General features: G+C 41.8%; 1 protein-coding gene across 4 annotated transcripts; it reads right to left on the reverse strand.

The window, feature by feature from the left end:
* Nucleotides 1-458: 458 nt before the first annotated feature.
* Nucleotides 459-20,937, reverse strand: tbc1d5 (TBC1 domain family, member 5). 4 transcript variants are annotated; one of them, XM_053446003.1, is made up of 23 exons: nucleotides 20,811-20,937; nucleotides 15,448-15,500; nucleotides 15,001-15,119; nucleotides 13,979-14,036; nucleotides 13,711-13,819; nucleotides 13,381-13,470; nucleotides 13,044-13,118; nucleotides 12,561-12,628; nucleotides 12,349-12,451; nucleotides 11,854-11,942; nucleotides 11,631-11,681; nucleotides 11,429-11,498; nucleotides 8,839-9,011; nucleotides 8,603-8,745; nucleotides 7,757-7,863; nucleotides 5,831-5,916; nucleotides 4,927-5,231; nucleotides 4,390-4,452; nucleotides 3,106-3,314; nucleotides 2,857-2,956; nucleotides 2,533-2,612; nucleotides 2,113-2,415; nucleotides 459-1,745 (listed from the first exon to the last, which is right to left on the reverse strand). In XM_053446003.1, exons 3-23 carry the CDS (start codon nucleotides 15,098-15,100, stop codon nucleotides 1,449-1,451), a joined length of 2,679 nt encoding a protein of 892 aa, XP_053301978.1. In that variant the 5' UTR covers nucleotides 15,101-15,119; nucleotides 15,448-15,500; nucleotides 20,811-20,937; the 3' UTR covers nucleotides 459-1,448. The 4 variants fall into 4 exon arrangements, with proteins under 4 accessions (XP_053301978.1, XP_053301977.1, XP_053301980.1 ...); XM_053446002.1 differs by having other exon boundaries at nucleotides 3,094-3,314; XM_053446005.1 differs by lacking the exon at nucleotides 4,390-4,452 and having other exon boundaries at nucleotides 20,811-20,936.
* Nucleotides 20,938-22,063: the final 1,126 nt, after the last annotated feature.

Consider the following 22,063-nt stretch of genomic DNA (forward strand, 5'->3'; position numbering starts at 1 on the left):
CTTACATCATTTGGCTGATATTTGTGCAACTGTCAGGATAAACTATAACTCAAAATATTAATTTGTCTTTGGGTTTGGTACTAATTAACAACTGTTAACTATGACATTAAAAGTGTAATCAGTAGGTTAGCTTATATTTGCATTAAACCCAAAGCATCCCTGTCACTGAGATGCAAACAAGTGAGGTTTCTCCACACTCCTTATATATCTGGTGCTAGATCCATAACTCCACAATAACTGTGCAAACTCCATCTGGGGGATGAAGATTATGTGACATTGATAAAAGCTCATCACCACCTTGTGTTGAGCTTTTCTTTGCAGTTTCTCGTGAAAAAGTAAGAAAGTAATACGAACATTGATGAAATATGGTTGCAACGGTTCAGCCTGGATGGTTACACAGAAAAGTTGGCATCATTCTCTCGAGAGCAGGCAAAGCATTCCCCAAACAACTCGTTAGCTTCAGTGTGTAGCAAGAGCAATGTCATTTTATTGGTCTAGAGTTAATTATGCTGAACGAGCAGCTAGAGGGACAATCTCTGTGTGCGCCGCTTTACATGGTTTCCACAATGAACAACTTAGTTGTAATGTGAGAAATGAGAAGTGTCAGTTTCCACATTAAAATGTCAACGTTGGGACCGATTTTAAAAACAAAAAAAGGAGGGGGGAGGGAAACAGATGTATTTCATAATTTAATCATTTTATCCAGGAAACCAAATGTTTAAGGGTTAAAAATATTCTTTTAAAAAAATCTGACAAAAAAAAAAAAAAAGGATAGTATCACAGAGTCAGGTTTTGTTTGGTTGAGAGAAGATCAATGGTCATAGGCACTCGTTTGGGAGGGGGAGAAAAGCTGCTCTCGACGACTGACGGGAAAACGTTCTCCTGTTGTTTTGAGAGTCAGAGGAGAGCGCTTCCTCTGTAAGGACGTAGACAAACATAAAATCACAGACAGGCCAGATCTCCACATTGAGAAGAAACAGAGTATCACTCTATCAGTACAGCAGGCTCAAGGGAAGAGTGTCCTTCCCCAACAGTAAACTGCAGTTTGAGGTCCAGCTTCTCAGAGTAATCATGTAGTGACATGGTTAAGCAGTACAGTGGCGCCCTCCCTCTGTGAAGCAGAGCACTACAATTAAATGAGTGACGGGACACAATGAATGAGGAGATGGGCATTAGGCAGATGAGATCGCATCAATATGCTCAGACGGGACTGAAGTGGCACAGATGACAGTTAAAGAGACATAGTATAAGGTATTTGACTTAAAGTGTCACAGTCCACATGTGCAATATTCTAGCTGAGAGCAGCTCCAGTGGTGATCCAACCAAATCTGCAAGATTCCCCTCTCTGACCCCGAGTCAGTTTTCTTTGATCACACCCTCAGAGGGGGAGATGATACAGGAGGAAGAAGAAGAGGAAGAAGAAGAGGAATGAGGGCTGATTTGCTTGTTCACAGGTCGTTCGGGTTCACGATGGTGAAGTCAGAGTCCTTGCTGTTGGTGGAGCCCTCGTCCGGGCTCGAGGAGCCCGAGGTGATGGCGGCCATCAGCGGGTCGTGGAAGGTCCCGGCCTCGCCCTCGGGTTCCAAGCGTACAAGGCCGCGCCCTCGCCTGATCGGAGGGGTCTGCTCAGCTGAGGCCTTTTCTCCTCCGGCTCCTCCCCCCTCAGGAGCCTGCAGGTCCCCATCCTGGGACACAAGGATGTAGTCGTCCCAGTTTTTAACCTCGGAGCCGTGGAAAGACGTCACCTGCACATCAGTTCAAATTGTGTGCATGAGTTAAAGCTGTGTAATTGCTCCCTGCGGCTTGTTTAGTCTTAAAGCATAAAGCAGTCAAGGGAGGGATGTGCTTCTGTATCTGTGAAAATTTGGCCCATTGGAGAACTGTTTTTTAAAAAGTTCTCTGTATAATTTCCTTAAACCTTTGCTTCAAATCGAACTACATGAAAGCTATCAGATTCAAAAGAAGTATTAAAGACTGAATCATAAGGTCAGACAATGAGAACCTCAAAACTCATCTTAAACACTGAGTGTCATGTAGTTGATACTAATACAGCCAAAATAAGTGCGGGGCTTTTAATTTGAAAGCTTACAAGATGAGTGATCAACTATTAACCTGTTGCTCAGCTGGCGTCGTGGCCTGCTCCTGCACCTGCTCCTGCACCTGCACCTGCTCCTGCTCCTGCTCCTGCTCCTGCTCCTGCTCCTCCGTGCTCAGGCTGCCGTCCAGATCAGAATCCCGGCTCGGCCTGCTGCTTTCTTTCTGTTGGTGGTCGCCTTGGTGATTGATGGCAGCTCGAGCCTTTTCAGCAGCCGCGATGGAGGTGTAGTGATCATCGGCAATGGTGATCTCCTCGTTTTCCTCCGCCTCCAGCTGACTTTGGTTGAAGCGCAGCGCCCCCTTCAGGATGTCTTTGATCTGAGAGGATCAAGGCAGAAACCAGAAAAGGTTGCACAGGGAAGAAGAGCATGATCAGAAACATAAAGCCTGAACGTTAATGCTCCTCGTGCATACAGACATAAACATGGCACTCACCTGTTTGAGACCAGCTAGTGACACCAGGACCTCATCCTCTTTCTCCAGGTTTTCTTGCAGAATAACTTCCTGGATTTTGCCTGTGGACATATAGTTAATGAGCTATGACATCATCCACGTGAGTCGTCTCAAATAATCAACAACTCGTTATTGGTTGAATATATAATCTGAACATCTCGGAGTCCATTATTATTCCCAAAAAGCAATACGATGGAATGCAAAACGTTTTGTATACTTAAACTGTCTGTAATCAACGGACCAACAGTGAAGCCAAATTAATGATACTATGAATAATAATGGCCGCAGATCTACAGCTGAACTCACAGATGTGCGTGTTCATCATCTTGGCACAGAATTTGCTCATGGCTTCCAGGTCGTTGATCTGTCCCTGCAGGAAAGACACCTGGGCTTCCAGATCATCCTCCTATTGATAAACACACACAAGTACACACTTAGGTACACGAACGCCACAGATTAGAGAGGAACAAAAAGAGCTTAGTGACGGAGAGGAGAAGATGAAACAGCACTCTGACAAGTGGGGAGTAGAAAAAACTGACAAACCGAACAGCTCACCGACTCCTTCTTGCCCATGGTCTTGCTGTGGGAGCGGGAGCGAGTGATGTTGAAGAAAGAGTCTTTCTTGGTAGCAGAGAGCGGAGGTGAGGATGTGCTGACGTCACTGCCTCTGGAGGGAGGAAGGGGCGGAGAGGCGGTGGATTGGGCCCGCCCACCAGAGAGACTCTCTATGCTCGGAGAGGAGCTGACCGTCCTGGAGCTTTGCCCTGAGAGAGAGAGGGAGGGAGGGGGAGAGAGGGACAGAGAGAGAGAGAGAGAGAGAGAAGATGACAAGTCAACACAATGAGAATGAGGCACAATGAAGAGGCAAACTGGTTAAAATGTCTTTGCACTTAAAGAAATACTAATTATAGCTAAAGCATTTTAATATCCAATATTGAAATTAAAGAGCGGAAGGGTACAAGTAGAATGTGAAGCCTGGAGGAAAAATATAAAGAGTTTCACAGTTTTTAACTCAAATCAAAAGATTGTTTTAAACTCTTTAATCAAATGTTCTGCATTTAAATTATACACAAATCCACTCAAATGGGAGAAAAAAAAGATAATTAAATTTGAAAATAAATTACTCTGTCCTTATTCAAAACTCAAATGATGAATACATTTATTTAAAAATTGAATACTAATTGACTTTTAGCATATCATTTTAACTGGTGCAAAGATGTGTAAGTACTATGTCACCTGATGATTAAATCATGTCAAACTCACGGAACAGCTGCAGCACCTCTGATTGGCCACTGCTGATTTGTGAATTAGTCCTCATCATTCAAATGCAAATATCTAATACCATTTTCTATTTATTAATATATGAACTCACTAATGTATTAACTAATTATAATTAAAGACTTCTGGTCTATAATTATTCTGGAGTCCATTGGCTAAGCAGTGGATAAAAAACAACAACATTGTCTTTGAGTTTCTGTGTAAGTAAAAAGGACACGCGAAAACTTGCAAACACGTGAGAGACGACAACAGCAATCTTTTTAAAAACAAAGCACATAGGAGCCTGATCACAAGTTTAAAATCTATGAAGGCCGAAGACTTCAATGTCCATGATACCATCAGTCATTTCCACTGTTGAGGCAAGCTGTGATCTCCCTCTGCTGGTCACCCTTTGGTATCACATGCTGTGTCCATTTACTCTAATACTGTACTGTTATCAAAGCGGCAACAACAGATGACCAAACAACGACAAACTTAACATGCAGACACGCAACAAGCACAGGCGAATGGCGGAGGGGGGGGGGGTGTTGGTGAATCACACAAGCGGTTGGCAGCAGTTACCTTGTGTGTCAGTGTGAGTCGGGGTTGGGAGGGAGACCCTAGACGCTCCACCTGAACCTGCATCTAACACAGGAGAGCCAACGCTGATGATGATGCCAAAGCCAAACAAACCAAAGACCAACCAGATCTGCACAATTACCAATAATATGCGAATGGCAGTTTTTCAAATCTGAATTTAGATCAGTTCTTGAACACGTGCATTAGTTTTGTTTTCAAATCTTCCCAGTCTCCTGGTTTAAAGATCATCATTGGGTGCACCAGGTAAAGGAGCGTCTCTCCCTGCTAATGCAAACAAAGCAGGATGGTTGTCATATAAAACAGAGATTGAAGAGGGATCTGAATCAAGATTGTGAATGAAAATGATGATTAATCGTGCAGTCCTCCTATTAACTGATATTCAGCTCATGTGTAATGGTGTTAATGTGAACATGCAGATAATTCACCAGATAAACAACTGCAAACTGGATTCAGCAGATGAGTAGCTGCTTCTTCCAAAGTTGTCCTGAAAGAAAATCCTGCACACGTCCAGTCACTCACCTTTGCTGAGTTGGACGGGCATGCTCTCGGACTTGAGCAGGCGATAGTGCTGATTCTGGGCATGGCTCTGGGTCTGCGATGGAGCCCTTGCTGACGGCGGCTCGGCGAGTGGGTGAGACAGGGCGGGTGCAGGGGCCGAGGCAGGGGAAGTAGATGAGGAGGAGGAAGAGGAGTGTACCTCGCTGTTGATTGGCGAGACCCCGCCAGACCCGCCCATTATGGCCGGAGCGATCAGCTTCCTGCCAAAGCTCAGCAGGCTGCTGGAGACCTTGTTGATGTTGAGGGGGGCCGTTTTTGTACTGGAACTGGAAGTTGAGAGCAACACATCAGCATTAAATCTAAGTCCTTTTCCAAGGTTTGGATTTGTTTTCCATCCTTCCAGACTGATAGATATTTTATCCCTTTATATTTGGGTTAAGTTGTGTGTTGCAAAAATAGAGGCGAGCCAATAAAAGTAAGATTTCAAAATCGGGTGTCCCTTTTGTGGAGAGGTGGAGAATGACCCAGGGAAGAGCCCATTCATTTTTCTGTGCAGATCTGGTTCAGGGGCTAGACTCTTTTATTTAATCTTTCTTTAATATTGTGAGATAATAATTTTTTCAAAATGTTTATTGATTTCTCAGAAAATATGATCATTTGATTTCTCAGAAATGTGAAAATGGATTATTAATTGAAATTTCTCCCCTGTGAAAAACTGAACCCAAATTGCTATGGTAACCAATATGGCAGCCGACAAGGACACCATATCGGTAACCAACAACCAGTTTTTACATAATGATTAGCCTAATATTGAATGGTTGTTTCTTTTGTCGAACTATTCTAGTCATTTAAATAAACAGGAAAACTCTTTGGTTCACACAGTGTTTGTGTGTTTGGGAGAAGAACAACTTTGTGTGTATTTTACCGTGTCTTGTTCATCAGGTCAGCTCCTCTTGTTTTATAGTAATCCAGGTTCTGCTGAAACTGGTAGTTCGCAGGTCGTGGGTTGTTCTACAACGTGAAGAACAGAGCAAACTCATTTTTCTGTGTCAACACAAAAATCGAAAATCCTTGCTGTGCGTGATAACACAGGAGAGTAAACACATCGACCTAGAATCTTTGTCTATGCATGACTACGTAAACAACCCGTTCGCCTTGATGTCTCATGAGTAAACAAGCCACTTTCCTGCCCACACCCCCCACGTTAATGATGATGACGACCCCCCAGGTGCAACTGTGATGCGGACCCGGTGCGACATGGTCATTCACCTGAGGTAAACACTGTCACGTTGGATCAGAACCTTCCTGGCGTTTCATCCCAGGGAGAGTAGTGGTCAGGAGTGTGGTGAGTTGTTGTGTTTGGGTTTATGGGTCAGTGGATGAGGAACACACAATGGTTTATACAGGGACAGGCAGGTGTTAGCTAAAGTCAAAGAACTGTTACATCCGATTAAACGCATAACAGACAGCGACTGCTCAGTATAAAAATGTGAACCTGAGTATGAGTACAAGTAAGACAACTCTGTGTGTGTGTGTGTGTGTGTGTGCACGTGTGTGATTGCAAGAGAGCGGGAGAGTGAAAAAAGTGTGTTTAAGGAAAAATATGCAATCTTCTTTTAGGCATCCTGAACAGTGATTTTGCGCTTGAACTATTTTCACATAAACCAATTTTAAGTTTGTGAGGTAGAATCATCTAGTTGTGCTTTCACCGTCTGGCAGTCGAAACATAACAAATAATAATTCCACTATTGCAATAAGAAGCAGACTCCACAATAAAACAGTCCTATTTTAACAACTAAAATGATTTTGATGTTCATATTCGGGACAAAGATTTTCTTCTCCAACACTGCAATGCATCCTTCTCCGACGACCTGGTCATGTTTGTGCAAAGATGGTTTATTGTGGTCAAAGAACGGACGCACTTACCCACACACAACTGAAAATTAACCTAAATGGGATTTAAGCATCATCTGTAAAAGACAAGTGGCAACACGTAATATCTCAGCTGGCTTTATTGAGCTACAGTATCTGAGGATTGTATCATATTCTTAAAAATCGTGTTAAACCACTTAAGTGGCAGAATTAGTGTGTGGATGTATCAAAGGTGAACCTGCGCATTAGAAAGTGAATCAAAAGTTCTTGTGTGTGAGAACTGCATAGAATGTCACCGTGTCTGCATGGGCAGTAATGACTTTATTGACCTGAGGGAGAAACAGAGCAAACACAGAGCGAATAGCGCTGCAGACAGATCCTCCAGGAATCAACAGAGCTAATCACTAACTAAGATGTTATTATGGGAGGTGTAAATTCGTTTTGGTTCATTATGAAATTGTGGGAGGACAAATTAGAACATGGCCGGCCGCGATAGTTATTAATGGGAAACTCTGAAATATTTGCAAGGCATCGGAAAGACAGGTTTCAGGTCTTAACTAACTTTGATTAAGTATATTATACTGTATCTAGAGGCCTGATCATCATGTGTAATTGTTGTACATCTACCTGTGGAAATTCACCTTGCACACGTTTTGTGTATTTACTGTAAATGCCTTGATTTCATTAACATGTAACGACTGAAGTGTTATATATATTTATATAGCTCAAGTACCCAAGGTGAATCCAAAGACAACCTCTAGGAAAGTGTATATATTCAATATATATACAATTTTCCTTTTCAAATTCCCTCTCCATTCTCCTTTTCAAATTGTGTCTGCTCGGGCATAAAGAGAGCGCCACAGTTAAAAACCACAGAGGGACTTTCAGGGAAGACTGGAGTGTAAAAAACACACAATACAACTGTTACTCATGGACACAAAATCAACATGAATACCACTTTTTCTTTATAGTTACTTACTTTGGGATCTCGGAGGAAGAGAGCCTTTTGGAGCAGAGCATTGATGTCTCCTAATGGAGGGTAGTGCATTAGCAGGCCCAGGCAGGTCTGGAAGTTACTAGCAATGACTGAAACAAGAGAATGAACAAATGCAGCGTTAGTGAAGTTGACAACTGATGAACAATCTTACTACAGAACGCCTTCAAATGAAGAATGTTATTTTCTTTGTCAATGTCAGATTTTGACAGATTTCTAAAGTGATCTTTTAAACTAACTAAATTATGCTGGTTAAGTCTTAAAGTTATGGCCCTCAGATCTTTTCAGGACGGGGACCAACCTACCACTCAAACAGTATTAAAGTTTCCTTTGCAACGTTTGTATAGTATTAGTACTCTGACCTCCTAAAACATGATTGCATATACTAATTGCAAATACAATGGTAGCTGCACCGCTTCATTTAGGACACAATTGAGTAAAGTGTGTCAAAAATGAATTTAGGAGTTCCCATCAGCCTTTGCAGATCTCCTACGAGTATCCTCGTACTCTCTTACGAACAGCTTCCTCTTTGTTTTTCTCTCAAAAGTATTCTTAGACATGAAGTACAGGCTTATTGCAAACCAAGAATTCAGTGACTGTGATTAAAAAATGACAAACCAGGGATGTTTGCCCTCGAACTGAAACCTACATCCTGCTTGTATCTATATAAGGCAGCAAGGATCTACTGTATTCTATTTCAAGCAAAATAACCCCATCTGATTAAATGAGGTGGAGGAAATAACATTCTTCTAGTCTAGTGTTTCTTATGAGATACGCTGCAAAGACAACACGTGGCGTTATTGGATCATTTCAGTAACAAATGGAGCGTACGAGCATCCCGGATGTAGAGCAGCATGGCCACAAAGATGTAGTCCACCAGGTCCAGAGTGATGCTGTCGGCAAACAGGGCGTCCCACACCACCAGCAGGTCCTGGAGCGGGAACTCGCGACCGAACAGCAGACGCACCCAGCGGCTGACGGACACAAAGATGGAGAAGCTGAGTGTATTTGTGCACAGGGTGAAGAAAATGTTCAGACATCCTTAGCTAAAAGGTGTGGCTACTGACATGCCATAAATCTGTGGAGCTATCTCCAGCCGGTTGACGTGCATGTGCAGCTCCACGTCGTGCTTCTTCACCAGCTGGTCCTGGATGCGGTTAACTTTGGTCACTATGGCAACAGATGGTCCCGCGTCCTGGGGCCGAGCGAACGGGATGCTGGTCAGCATCTCCTCCTTACCCTTGAGGAGGAGATCATTATGTTATTTGCGTATATTATATAAACCTACTGCTGCAGCATCTGTGGCCAATTCATAACAATTTTACAGGTGAAAAGGGGCCAATGAAATGATTCCTTTAGGGAGGGCAGACAACTGTCTGGGTCGGACCAGTTTACTTTATGCAGGTTTTTGCTGTTTAAATAGTAGGACCATGTTTGTCATGCTAAGGATTTATTGAAATCTGGTCCGTTACTAATGATAATAATGGTCTGCATTTTTCTATAATAGAAGTGCAATGTATTTACTTTTAATAATCAACTAATAGATGTTTTTGTCAATGACAGCTACAGTGCCTTGCATAAGTATTCACCCCCTTTGGACTTTTCTACATTTTGACATGGTATAACCACAGATTAAAATTTATTTCATCGTGAGTTTATGTAATGGACCAACACAAAATAGTGCATCATTTGGAAGTGGGGGGATATATTACATGGATTTCACAATTATTTACAAATAAAAATCTGAAAAGTGTTGAGTGCATATGTATTCACCCCCTTTAGTGTGAAACCCCTAACAAAGATCTGGTGCAACCAATTGCATTCACAAGTCACATTTGCAAGTCACATAATTAGTAAATAGGGTCCACCTGTCTGCAATTTAATCTCAGTATAAATACACCTGTTCTGTGACGGACTCAGAGTTTGTTGGAGATCATTACTGAACAAACAGCATCATGAAGACCAAGGAGCTCACCAAACAGGTCAGGGATAAAGTTGTGGAGAAATATGAAGCAGGGTTAGGTTATAAAAAAATATCCAGAGCTTTGAACATCTCTTTGAGCACCATAAAATCCATCATAAGAAAATGGAAAGAATATGGCACAACCGCAAACCTACCAAGAGGAGGCCGTCCACCCAAACTGAAGAGTCGGACAAGGAGAACATTAATCAGAGAAGCAACCAGGAGGCCCATGGTTACTCTGGAGGAGTTGCAGAGATCCACAGCTGAGGTGGGAGAATCTGTCCACAGGACAACTATTAGTCGTCTACTCCACAAATCTGGCCTTTATGGAAGAGTGGCAAGAAGAAAGCCATTGTTGAAAGGGATCCATAAAAAATCCCGTTTGGAGTTTGCCAGAAGCCATGTGGGAGACACAGCAAACATGTGGAAGAAGGTGCTCTGGTCAGATGAGACCAAAATTGAACTTTTTGGCCTCAATGCAAAACGCTATGTGTTGCGAAAACCCAACACTGCCCATCACCCTGAGCACACCATCCCAACAGTGAAACATGGTGGTGGTAGCATCATGCTGTGGGGATGCTTCTCTTCAGCAGGTACAGGGAAACTGGTCAGAATAGAGGGAAAGATGGATGGAGCCAAATACAGGGAAATCCTTGAAGAAAATCTGATGCAGTCTGCAAAAGACTTGAGACTGGGGCGGAGGTTCATCTTCCAGCAGGACAATGACCCTAAACATACAGCCAGAGCTACAAAGGAATGGTTTGGATTAAAGAATGTTAATGTCTTAAAATGGCCCAGTCAAAGCCCAGACCTCAATCCAATAGAGAATCTATGGCAAGACTTGAAGACTGCGGTTCACAGACGGTCTCCATCCAATCTGACTGAGCTTCATCTTTTTTGCCAAGAAGAATGGACAAACCTTTCCATCTCTAGATGTGCAAAGCTGGTAGAGACATACCCCAAAAGACTTGCAGCTGTAATTGCAGCGAAAGGGGGTTCTACCAAGTATTGACACAGGGGGGTGAATACTTATGCACCCAACAGATGTCAACTTTTTTGTTCTCATTATTGTTTGTGTCACAATAAAATTTATTTTGCACCTCCAAAGTACTATGCATGTTTTGTTGATCAAACGGGAAAAAGTTTATTTAAGTCTATTTGAATTCCAGTTAGTAACAGTACATAATGGGAAAAAGTCCAAGGGGGGTGAATACTTATGCAAGGCACTGTATCTCGATCACAATGCTAGATGCAAATTGAACCCTGACGCACAAGGATTCAGGGGACAGGATGTGTTGCATAAACACAATCTGGAGTAATTCTATCTCATTAATACCAGCCTCACTGTGGAACATTTACCACTGCTGTTAGTTCAAATTAAAAGGCATCGAAGTGGGAAAACACAGTGGCTTTTGAAACTGAATGGGTTTGTCACTGAAGTTAAGAATGACAACAACCGTTAATCAGCAACAGCAAATCTAAAAAAAAAAACATGACAGCCATTTTCAGGTTTTGTACTGACAGCTGATCAGTCTTAAACTTTACAGGGGAGTACCAAAATGAATTGTTTGCTGTGTTTGCTGTCGTACTAAACATTAATGGGATGGATACATGACATTAATGAGCTAGAACTGTGTTGTAATGCACGAACAATTATGACATCTGTGAAAAGCAGATCTTCAGATCAGACTGACCTTCCTGACTTCTCTCTCGAAGCTGGAGAACCACGGCTCTGCTGTATCCATTAGCTGTGAGAACATGGCACTGAGGACAGAAGTGTATTAATGAGAGTGTGTGGATGTGTGTATTGTACGTGGAGGTGAGATCAAATTATGAAAAAACAATGCAGAGATCTTCCCTATCACATATTTATACATTTTTTAAGGCAGTACTCACTAGGCATCGTGCTCCAGGTACTCTGGGTTCAACAAACACTTCATCTCCTCACTGTAGAGGGAAGAAAAAAAAAACGACCCCTTAGATTGATCCTTCCCCAGATAAACACAAAACTATTTTAGGTCCTGAAAAGAGCACAAGCTAGTGAAGCCCAGGAGGGTCTGAGGGTGTTTAGGACAACAAACAGGTGAAAGTTCCCAGTTCACCGCAGTGAGGAGCTGACCTGGGGCTGGCCGTCTCGCTGGCATGCTGGAAAGCTTGATGATCGCAGTGCAGCACGAACACTATGGGAGCCAGCAGCTCATGCATCCCCTGCAGAAGGACAGGAGGAGACAGAGGTAGAGGGAGTGGAAGGCGTGAGGGGGCAGGGGGAGGGAGAAAATATGGTTAATTTGTGGTCAGTCCTTCTTTAATGGTGATGCACGAGGTTTCTAATCCATGACGACAGCCTTAATTTAGATATTGTTAGCCACTGCCCGGCCATATGTCACTTCCAGTTTACAAAAAATATGCTGTAGTAGACTATTTATTCGCTGGCACCTGTTACAGACACTGATAATGATTAGGTTACAAAGGCATTTTGTTCTTTTGTCTGTAGACACTGGGTGCTGAGACACACACACACACACTATCAGCATCCAGAAGAAACAACAATGTTCAGACTTTAAACCTTTCAGTTCAGTGAATCAGGTGTTAGGGACAAAGCACCTGTTCGTACCTGTTTATACAGTAACTGTTCATTTTCTCTGGCATAACAGAAGAGAATGTCCGTCAGCTTGGTCCTCACATCCTCATCCTGGAAGTAACGGATCTCAGGGAACCTGATGGAAATAGTTTTAAACAGTTTTATTTGAAAAAAATAGAGAGAGCAGGTGTGTGTTTACATCATTCTGACTCAAACTAAATAGATAGAAAGATGATGATACTGACGTTCTCAACACATCCTGTTTGACCATCCCCTTCAGCTCTTTATCCTGGAAGAACTTATTCCACAGACTCTGAAAATTGGAGGTGAAAATAAGACAGGGTCAAGTACTTGAGTACATACTTGAGAAACTTACTGAAACTACTTGTATATAGAAAAATAATACATTTTTACATTTTTAAGATGATTAAAGATGACCTGCTGTAAACTGACTAAAAGGATTTTAAAGCAATACTAGTAACTAAAGAAACTGTTGGTGCGTCAATGTTGTCTCTATAATAATACCATCGTTTTTTTTCAGCTTCCCTGTTACTTGTCTAAAATATGTTGTGTTACTCTTGTGTCTTGGTAAAATAGTATGCAAATTATGAGATGAGACATGGATAAAACATACATTTTTTAATGTATTTCTTTATTATTAATTCCAACATGCAAATATGAAACAACTGACACGCAAATGCAAGATGGAGACGAACACACAAACTTACCCCCTCATCCTGAGACAGAGGGTTGTTGACCACCAGGTCCTGCTGGCCTGCAGCCTTGCGAGGGTTAGTGATGTGCTGAGACCATAGAATGCAGAACAGATCGGTGAGCACAGTTCATTTGTCTGCATGTACGACCATATTGTGACCTTACTATTCTTCAGTGTAGATGAATAAAGTTCTATTTAGTTAAAAATATCTGTGGCGGCTGACATTACAAAATAACTTGGCTGATAATTTACGCCTCAATAGTCCACAGATTACAGCTGAATCCCCAGAAGCTACTGCAACCTATTTTCTCCTCACGCTGCAGGAATTGGCCACAGAGTGGTGCTCTCACCGTGTCTTTGATCTTCTCATACTGGGCCCGGAGCTCCTTGGTCTTGTTGATCCACTGCCCCTTGTCTTCAGGAAGAGCCTCAAGGTACAGCTGCAGACACAAAGTTATTTAATGCTACCTACAAGAATTTCTATCTCTCAGAAGTCACAAGCCTACAGAAATTGGACACTTTCAGAACTAAACTCAGGTCTGCATTTTCCTCCCAAACTAAAAAAATAAATAAAAAAAGCCCTGCAAGATGCCAGGAATGCAGACTTTTCTGAAACAGGGAAATTGGCAAAGCCCCTTTAATCAAACTCGATAGGACTGCTTGATCCATTTGGCAGTTACCTTCCAGCAGACGCTCCGAAAGCGGCTGCTCCTCAGTCGACCGTTGATTCCTGCCTGCCGGATCCTGGCCAGGTAATTACTGTTGAGGAACAGGTCGTCCCATTCATTCCTGTGCAAGGGAGTGAAGGCAGAGGACCAGGAGATTTATGAGCTTCTCAACCCAAATTGGGCACAGTATTCCATCTGATGTGTCATCCAGCAGCAAAAGCTGAGCTGTGTGTCGGACCAGGGAAAGCAAACACGCACTAAACCACAGGAAAACACTCACCTGTATGAGAGGAAGGTTGACTGAGACTGTGAGTAACTGCTGCTGTCAAGAGATCCTCCTGTTAAAACAGGCACAGACACAACCACAAGGGGTGATATAAACAACCAGTGATGATGGGGAGTTAAAAGTTGACATCAATAATCTTTAAAGCTTGTGAACACAGGCCCATATACAACATAACATTTGAAAACCATCATGACAAGATGGCCTGTCTACTGCTACCTAACAACACATGATTTATGTTCTGAGCTTCTTATTTCCAAGTCATGCAGGAGATGCAAAAGAGCCGGAAGCAGGAAAAGTGACAGCACAAAGTAATTCTCTTTGTCTTTATTGGTGGGTAATATGTCTAATTTGGCCTGCAGGTGAACACACATCCAAGTCATGGAGCTGTCTATCAACATTAGTTACAGGAGTAGATCATTCCACAGGGACACTCAGCATGAATATTCATCAGTTCCACAACATGTCAACCCCCAACATTATCTCTCTCTCACGCGTAAACATAAAAACACCTCAGCCCGGGGGCGTCGCCAGCCATGTCAGTGACTCATAGTCAGCTCCTAAATTAATTTTATTATCTCTTCGTATCTACTACTTCAACTTATTGTGACTGTGTTTTGCACTCTGTAACTCATCTACTGAAAGGTGTTAGGGCGCCTGACTCTAAAAATGGACACGAAAACACAACAGATACGCAAAAAGATCTGCTTTCAGACATGCACTGAACTCCAGATAATCTCCTCACATTATCTAAAGGGGCTGTGTGATAGAACGAGTGTCAATTTGCAGTAAACAAAACCTGTGATCTTAGCAGCGGAATTTATACTCAAGCCTCCTGCATGCTGCTACACCCCCTCACCCTAACGCTCCAGAGATTTCTGCGTTGTTGTAATCACATCTGACCGGAGAAGCTCCTACTGCATTCTTTTGTAGGTGAAAAGCAACTCTGGAGAAAGTGCAGACCTTCTCTGGAGTCTGTCAACACATTGCATGAAAACGGGAAATGTAGGCTGACATACTGCTGCGGTTCTTGTTGAAATTTTGTAGCGGGTCGAACCCCGTCTCCTGCTGCTCTTCTGTCTGGAGCGGATGGCGAGTTTCAAAATTGGGATGCTGCATGGCCACGAGCCAGCCGGACCTTGAGGAGGAGAAAAAGACAAATATAACGCAGAATTAAATCACAGATTAGATAAAACTAAATAACATGTAGAGAAGAGACTACCAGATCTACAGACGAACACCTCCAGTGATGCATGACTTTTGACGAATGACTCCACTGATAAGGAGACTGACCTTCAGTCAGAAATTTTTTATTGACAGTTAACTCCCCCTTTAAGTCATTTCGAAGTGGAGTGCTGATCTATGGCCTAACTCTAGCCGACCCCTGACCCTCTCCGATAGCCGTTGTGATCGGTAAAATATCCCCAACAGTGAAATCCCACTTGAACCGTTATCACAGCACTTACTGTCACCGCCTGGTTATTCTCCACGGCACAAGACTCAGAAGAAAAGGATGATTCTGCAAGAGGAGGAAACAATAATGAAAGTTAGGGGGGACAAGGGTCTTCAATCACTTTGTCATTAGTCAGCAGAAATAAACACAGTTGTTGAATGTTCTTAACTCCAGTGATAAAAGTGACGACACAAGGTAGCCTCAGAATCAATGAGCTAATCAATAATAAATCCACCATTTGAACGTCACATTCATTTAGCACTGGTGTCAGCATTGATGCTGCACAGCAAGGTGGTTCCTGGTTCGAATCCCAGCTTGAGGGGTCTTAATGTGAATTGTTTGCATGTGGTCTCTGTGTTAGATTTCAATGGGTTCCTCCCACAGTCCTGAGACGTCAGATTGGGTGCAAATTGGTGACTATGAATGGTTGAATGTCTCCTAATGTTGGATATACTGGTGACATGTCCAGGGAGCCTCTCGCCCAGTGCTCAGTTCCTTCCATAAGCCTCAAAGGGTTAGCGGTACAGATAATGAATGGATGCATCCCACTTTTAACTAATAAACAAATACATGTCAAAAAGCTTTTGTTACATTGTGACTTTTTACAAAGTGGTAACAGTTTTCCCACCTTTTGCATTTAACAGGACAGCATCAAATAAAACCAAGACGCTGTTGAGAGTCGGTGAAGAACGGCATAAATTGACAAGAGCCACTTGAGGTGCCTGATGCTCCACCATGCTCACTGTGATATATTAAACGTAAGGAGTATTACTAATGAGGTCATTAAGTCTGCAAATTAGTGTGTTAATTAAATATTCTGATGTCAACAGCCTTGTCTTTGCATAACATAAACACAGCAGTGAATCTGCAATCGTATTAACCATTTCAGGAAAATCCATTGTTTCTTATATAATGCAAATATACTGCACATTTACTCAGGAAGAAGTTTTAAATCATTACCACCAGACCTTTGCAAAGACAGTCATGATAGCTACAACAACCAATCACATCTAATCAGATGTCTAACCAACGAATCAGATCACAGTGCATAGAGGTGAGGAGATTGTAACAGTTAATTCTGTAAAATATTGAATAAACAACTGCAGCAATGTGCTAATGTAGAAAAGAGTCTAGAGAGAAGTGAAGAAACAAATTGACATCAATTGATTAACTGATAAACATATAATTAGTTTTGATTATTTCTATAATATATTAAGCAAAGTACAGAACATTCTTTGGTTTTAGCTTCTGAAGTGTCGGTCTGTTTTTTATCCTTATAAAACATCCTTATTTTCTAACATAGAAACGAAACAATGAATTGATTATAGACAAAGAACAGTTGATTTATCAGTTTATTAAATGAGAATTAATCTGCTGATCTGTTTCAGTCTCGTTCTGGTCTGATTTTCTGCTTTATTTTAGGCTCCATGTAAAAATCTGTATCGTAATGATCTCAGGGTCTATTTTAATAGTGACAAATCATGCGCTAAACACAAATACCAATTTTTAAAGTACATGCAAGAAAAATAGATCCCAGCTCTGAGAAAAGTTTAACTTTCTCGTTGAGACATCACAATTTAGGTTAACCACCATTTCTGCCTGCGTTCTTTATCCGGCTTGAGATTATTCCTATGTTTATGAATATGGTTAGCCTAATACACAGGCCTAGAGAATAGCAAGCTTCCAGTGAGCATTATGATTTTTTTTTTGCTTATAAATTGTGGAAATAACACAACAATGGCATCTCTTAAACCTATTAACCATGTGAATGGAAAACCGCTCTATAAATCAGCTACACATGCCATCAAAATAGAAATTATTTTATATGCATAATGTATGTGCCTGTTTTGTTAGGAAACATCTGTTCTCCAGGAAGACTAATGCTCTCCTTAAGTCATCGCGCTTTTCCTCCCTTCCCTCATAAGAACCACATTATACCATTAAATAATCGGAACTAATCCACAACTGTAGGGAAAAAAATAGAGGAATGCTGTGACTGTCTACCTCCAATAATAGCTTGTCTTTCAGTTTGACTGTAAAAGATCAGCATGAAAGATATAAAAGTGAGCAACCGTAAATACAAAAGTAGCCACCACTCTAAGGGAGTGATAATTCACATTAGCACTATATCTGTCATATATTTGACCTACTTGAAGAATCAAAATATATTTTAAGCCTCTCTCTTTCCCGAAGGCCTGCAGACACATCCAGCGCTTTGTCCCTTCTTTCTAAAAATAAAAAACTCTTTCTGAGGAGGCGTTTACAGATCACTCAGTGTGTTTTGAGCAGGTATGTCCTCTGTGTGTGTGTGTGTGTGTGTGTGTGTGTGTGTGTGTGTGTGTGTGTGTGTGTGTGTGTGTGTGAGTGTGTGAAAGTCTTTGTGAGCAAGTGAAAGATGATGCGGGTGAAAGACTCAAGGCCTTGCCGCTTTGGCACAGTCTCGCCTGGAGCAGAGTCTTCTCTTAGCCTTCATTACTTCTTCAACGACATCCCAAACTTTACTACAGTACATAATAATCAAGGCAAATTAGCTTCTGCATAATTTACTCCCCAGCACCTGGAGACACCTCAATAATTCAAATCAAGAATCTTTCATGAAATAATCAAATCAATACATAATGAAATGCATAAATAAATCAGCAGAAAAATAACACCGCGTCCATCTGTTCTGAAGTCAAGGATCTGTTCCTGAGATTTACAGCTTAACAGTCTATGATGCTGAATTCAAATAGATCATTTGGTAACATACATCAAGACTTCTTTTTAAAAGGCAACACCTCATGTCTGATTATGAACGTAGAATGTCAACATTTAGGACTATATCAAGCATACAAGGTCTGGTGGCCTGGCTTCAACAATATACCTTCAATAATTTGTAATACCTCACTCTCCCTTTCCTTCTACACACATTCAACCTTAAGAGGAACAACACACTGGATTTGAGTCTAAAACCTTCCTCCACTTCTGTTTTTTTTCTCAAAGGTCAGGCAGCATCACATTCTCCAGTGTCATGAGAACATTTTAGAACTGTTTCTCATCTGTAAAGCAATGGAAGCAAGAAGCTCACGTTCAATTTGGCAGCCATGTTGACAAAGTAGAAGCCGTTCTCTCTCTTTAAAGCCAAGAGGCAGGATTTGGTCACGTATTGGCACTAAAGAACTGTGAGGTGAAATAAAAAAAACAAGAAAGCTTGTTGCCTAAAGGGACAAAGGCTAAACTATTCAGAAACTAAACCCTGATTAGACAAGCAAAGTGTGTCAAATGTTTTGCTGAAGTGATCTGAAGAATTTCCATTTAGAGATGTAGCTAGATGTAGTGTAGTTCGCCTGAAATGAACAGGCCGCAGGCTTGTTTCAGCCCTAGAAAATGCCTTCAATCATTTGTCAGTCTTTTGAGGATTCACTTATGACATTAGTCATCAGCTGAACCGGTCCACTTGTCCTTATTTAGCCAAACCATTACCAGAGAAATCTAATCTAGAATAGATTCAGGAAAAGACACAGAACTTGGATTTAGCAAACCAGCGGTGAGAGATTGCCGTTTAGTCAAAGTCAAACACCCCAGCTAAACAAACTCACATGTCTCTACTTCTGCACACAGTGAGAGCCCAGGAGCCTTCACGGTGGTCACATGCTCCGTGAGAGGCGGAGAGCATGCTTAGGGACCTCAACCTTGGAAAATTACTGTGAACTTGCAGGGTGTTGACTGTGTATGAAATGAAACCTGTCTGCATACAAGTTACCAGAGCAATGGTGCAAAACCTGTGGGGTGACGGCGCCTGAGTCACAAGATAAATGTGAAGCATGGAATGTTTTTCCTTTAATCCAAGTTTTTTTCCCCCTGTGGATTAATCAATGATATTACCTCCAGGGGGCTCTCCAGACTGTTCAAACTAGAATGGAGAGCAGTAGAGAGCCTACTTCTGCCAAGGCCCTTAAATTTAATCAAGCTGAACCAGATTTCACACACTCAAGGTATCAGTTTCCTGAATGTGCCATCACAATCCATGAATTAATTCCCCTGAGACAACAGAGAAAATGTAAAAAAAAAAATTTTAAAAAATCTTTCTTGCAATAAAAATAAGTAAATCTGGATCTAACCCTTAACCCTAAACCTAACCCTGGAGAACGTCCAGGCCGAATTCTTCTGAGACCCTGGGCAGGACATATGCAGTTGAAAACATAAAACTCCTTGGAGGAACTACAAACCAGGTTTGGATTCAATTTCACTGCAATATGGCAACGTTGAAGTGGAAAAGAAAATTCTGAGTGCAGTAATACATTTAGTTGTGCGGAGGTGGCATTATAAAACAAAGTGCAGGGGGGGGGGGGGGGGTCACTCCGGTACAACCACTCAACCACCTAATAACTTATTCAACTTGTGCACAGAGGTGGAAAGACGCTTTGTTTTAACAGGTCACAAACCAGTACTGTTTGGCATCACTGCACTAAAGAAGAACAAGGAAGGAACAATCCAACTTCCAGGAACACGGTGGAACTAAAGTTCAGCGAATACAACAATTTTGAATTTGAATAACCCCAGCACTGATTTAAATACTTGTACTTCCTGTCACTGCAACTGTGGTGTATTGCAGCAAATGTGAATTGCATGTTCCTCTCTGGACCTTAAGGGTTTACAACACAACCTCGACTTCCCTTTATGCTTCAGACAGTCGCACTGTTCTCTGGGATCACCTTCATTTAGTGTTATTCGTACTATTACTGTTCTTACATGTACAGTGAACTATTATGGAGAGGTGTGACAAGGCATTAAACCGTGCAGAGAGCCAGTGTTAGCTTTTCCCAACAATCCGCACTGCCCTTAAACCCATCACGCAAATCTGTTAACCCACGGTGGCGCTGAGTTAAAACTGCACCTGCAAACATTAAAGTCTCACTTTTCAATCAAGTTATTTCAAATCGTGACTCGCAGCCAGTCACGGCGGTGGGACTGCGGTTTAAAAGCACACAGTGTCCGATGCACCACGGTCGGTGACAGGCAGAGGGATTATCGATGCAGGCGGAGGAAGCTGCTGGAGGAGGCACAGAGCCAAACAGCAGCTAAGCTAACTTGTGTCTCGCTAGCTAGAGGAGTTAATGCAGGCTAACTTAGCTGAATGACACCGCGGGTACATGGTGGAGGTGGCGGTGGAGCCCGGGGAAGACACCCGACAGCAGGTAAAGCTAATATGACGTTAGCCTCCTGGGTGTTAACGAGCTGCTCACCGACGGGGCCTGTCGCTACTTCCGATAACACGCGCAGCTGCAGCGGAGAAAAGCTTCCCCCGCTCTCCGGAGGCTGGAGGAGTGTGCCCGGTGTCACAGAGGAACGACAGCCCGGTCAGCGGTGACCAGACTCCCGGTGTGGGTCAGATACCTTTGCTCGGTTCACGCAGGACTCCTCATTCTGACGCGTCGGCTCCTCTCCGCTGGTTTGTAAACAGTCGCGGGTCAGGCGGATGTGCTTGAACACCAGCTGACTGGTCACGTGACGGGGCCTCTGTCTGCAGGTAGCACTTCATCCACTGTTGGTCCACGCGCTCCAGGTTATAGACGTGGCCCCAGAACTTCCTTTCAACTGTGCAATATAAATCATTTACTAATCTGTATTTCTCTCAGATGCTCTATGTTAATATTGTTTCCTGTTTTTGTGTGTAGGTCTTTACAAAGCTGAAGTAAACAGTTGTTTCAGGAAGTAACTGGGCCTAAATTTTATTTTGAGGTATTTTCATCCTACACTACCTAGTCACATTGTACCATTTGTTTTTGTATCAGGCTGCTATTTACCACTTAATTTGCAGATTAGGATATAAAAAATTCTAATCATAAAACATTGAAAGTGAAAAATATTAGCTGCATCCCAGCCATGGTCAATGTTTACATAGTTAAACATCAATAAACTAAACAAATATATAATCATATAAAAGAACACTTTACATGAAAAAAAAGTGTTGTTTTCTTATTATTTATAGAAATTTATTATGAGGTTTATTAAACTTCTTTGATATAAGGGTTTGATCACATCCTAAGAATCATTGCCAATTTTTGTTTTTCATATATATAATTATGTTAGTCTGTATATCAGTGTCATAGTTTGTTGTACTCCCCATATATATATATAACAAATAACACTGCGCTTTAACTTTATTTTGAATGCAAGACTGTGGCAGAGTATTTTAACACTGGATTATTTGTGAAGAATTAAAGATTCTCAATACTTCTTTTACCTCTGCTTTCTTGAAATACACTTTAAATTTAAAAATAGTACCTCATTGTCAGATTTATGGGACAAAGGATAAGGGTTGTTAATTTGCACACAGTATTATGGACCACTAACTGGACTCTGTAGCTCTACAATTGAATTTCTACTGTTCTTGTCTGGTCCTGATTCATTCAGAAAGGTTTGAAAAACTACCAACCTATAACTAAGGTCAAATAACAAAGGGGGGTTCAAAGTCAATTGAAAATGTATCTGCATACAACTGCATGGATTTCTGTGTCTTAATTCATATAATAAAAGAGGAAAGATATTTCCTCTTTCAACAAAAATAACAAAGGATGGTTATATTGAGAACAAATTAAGAATCAAGAGAGAAATAAAGGAAATGTAGTGGAAACAGCATAAATGGG

This window comes from Pleuronectes platessa, chromosome 18 (assembly GCF_947347685.1).
Source record: "Pleuronectes platessa chromosome 18, fPlePla1.1, whole genome shotgun sequence".
NCBI classification, from domain to species: domain Eukaryota; kingdom Metazoa; phylum Chordata; class Actinopteri; order Pleuronectiformes; family Pleuronectidae; genus Pleuronectes; species Pleuronectes platessa.

Excerpts from the sequence above, each read along its gene's own strand:
- tbc1d5 (XM_053446002.1), bottom strand. The coding sequence starts at position 15,100 with ATGCAGCATCCCAATTTTGAAACTCGCCATCCGCTCCAGACAGAAGAG. Across the intron at positions 12,452-12,560 it reads AAACAGGATGTGTTGAGAAC|GTTCCCTGAGATCCGTTACT; the intron begins GTCAGTATCATC and ends TATTTCCATCAG. Across the intron at positions 2,613-2,856 it reads GATGATGAACACGCACATCT|GCAAAATCCAGGAAGTTATT; the intron begins GTGAGTTCAGCT and ends ATATGTCCACAG.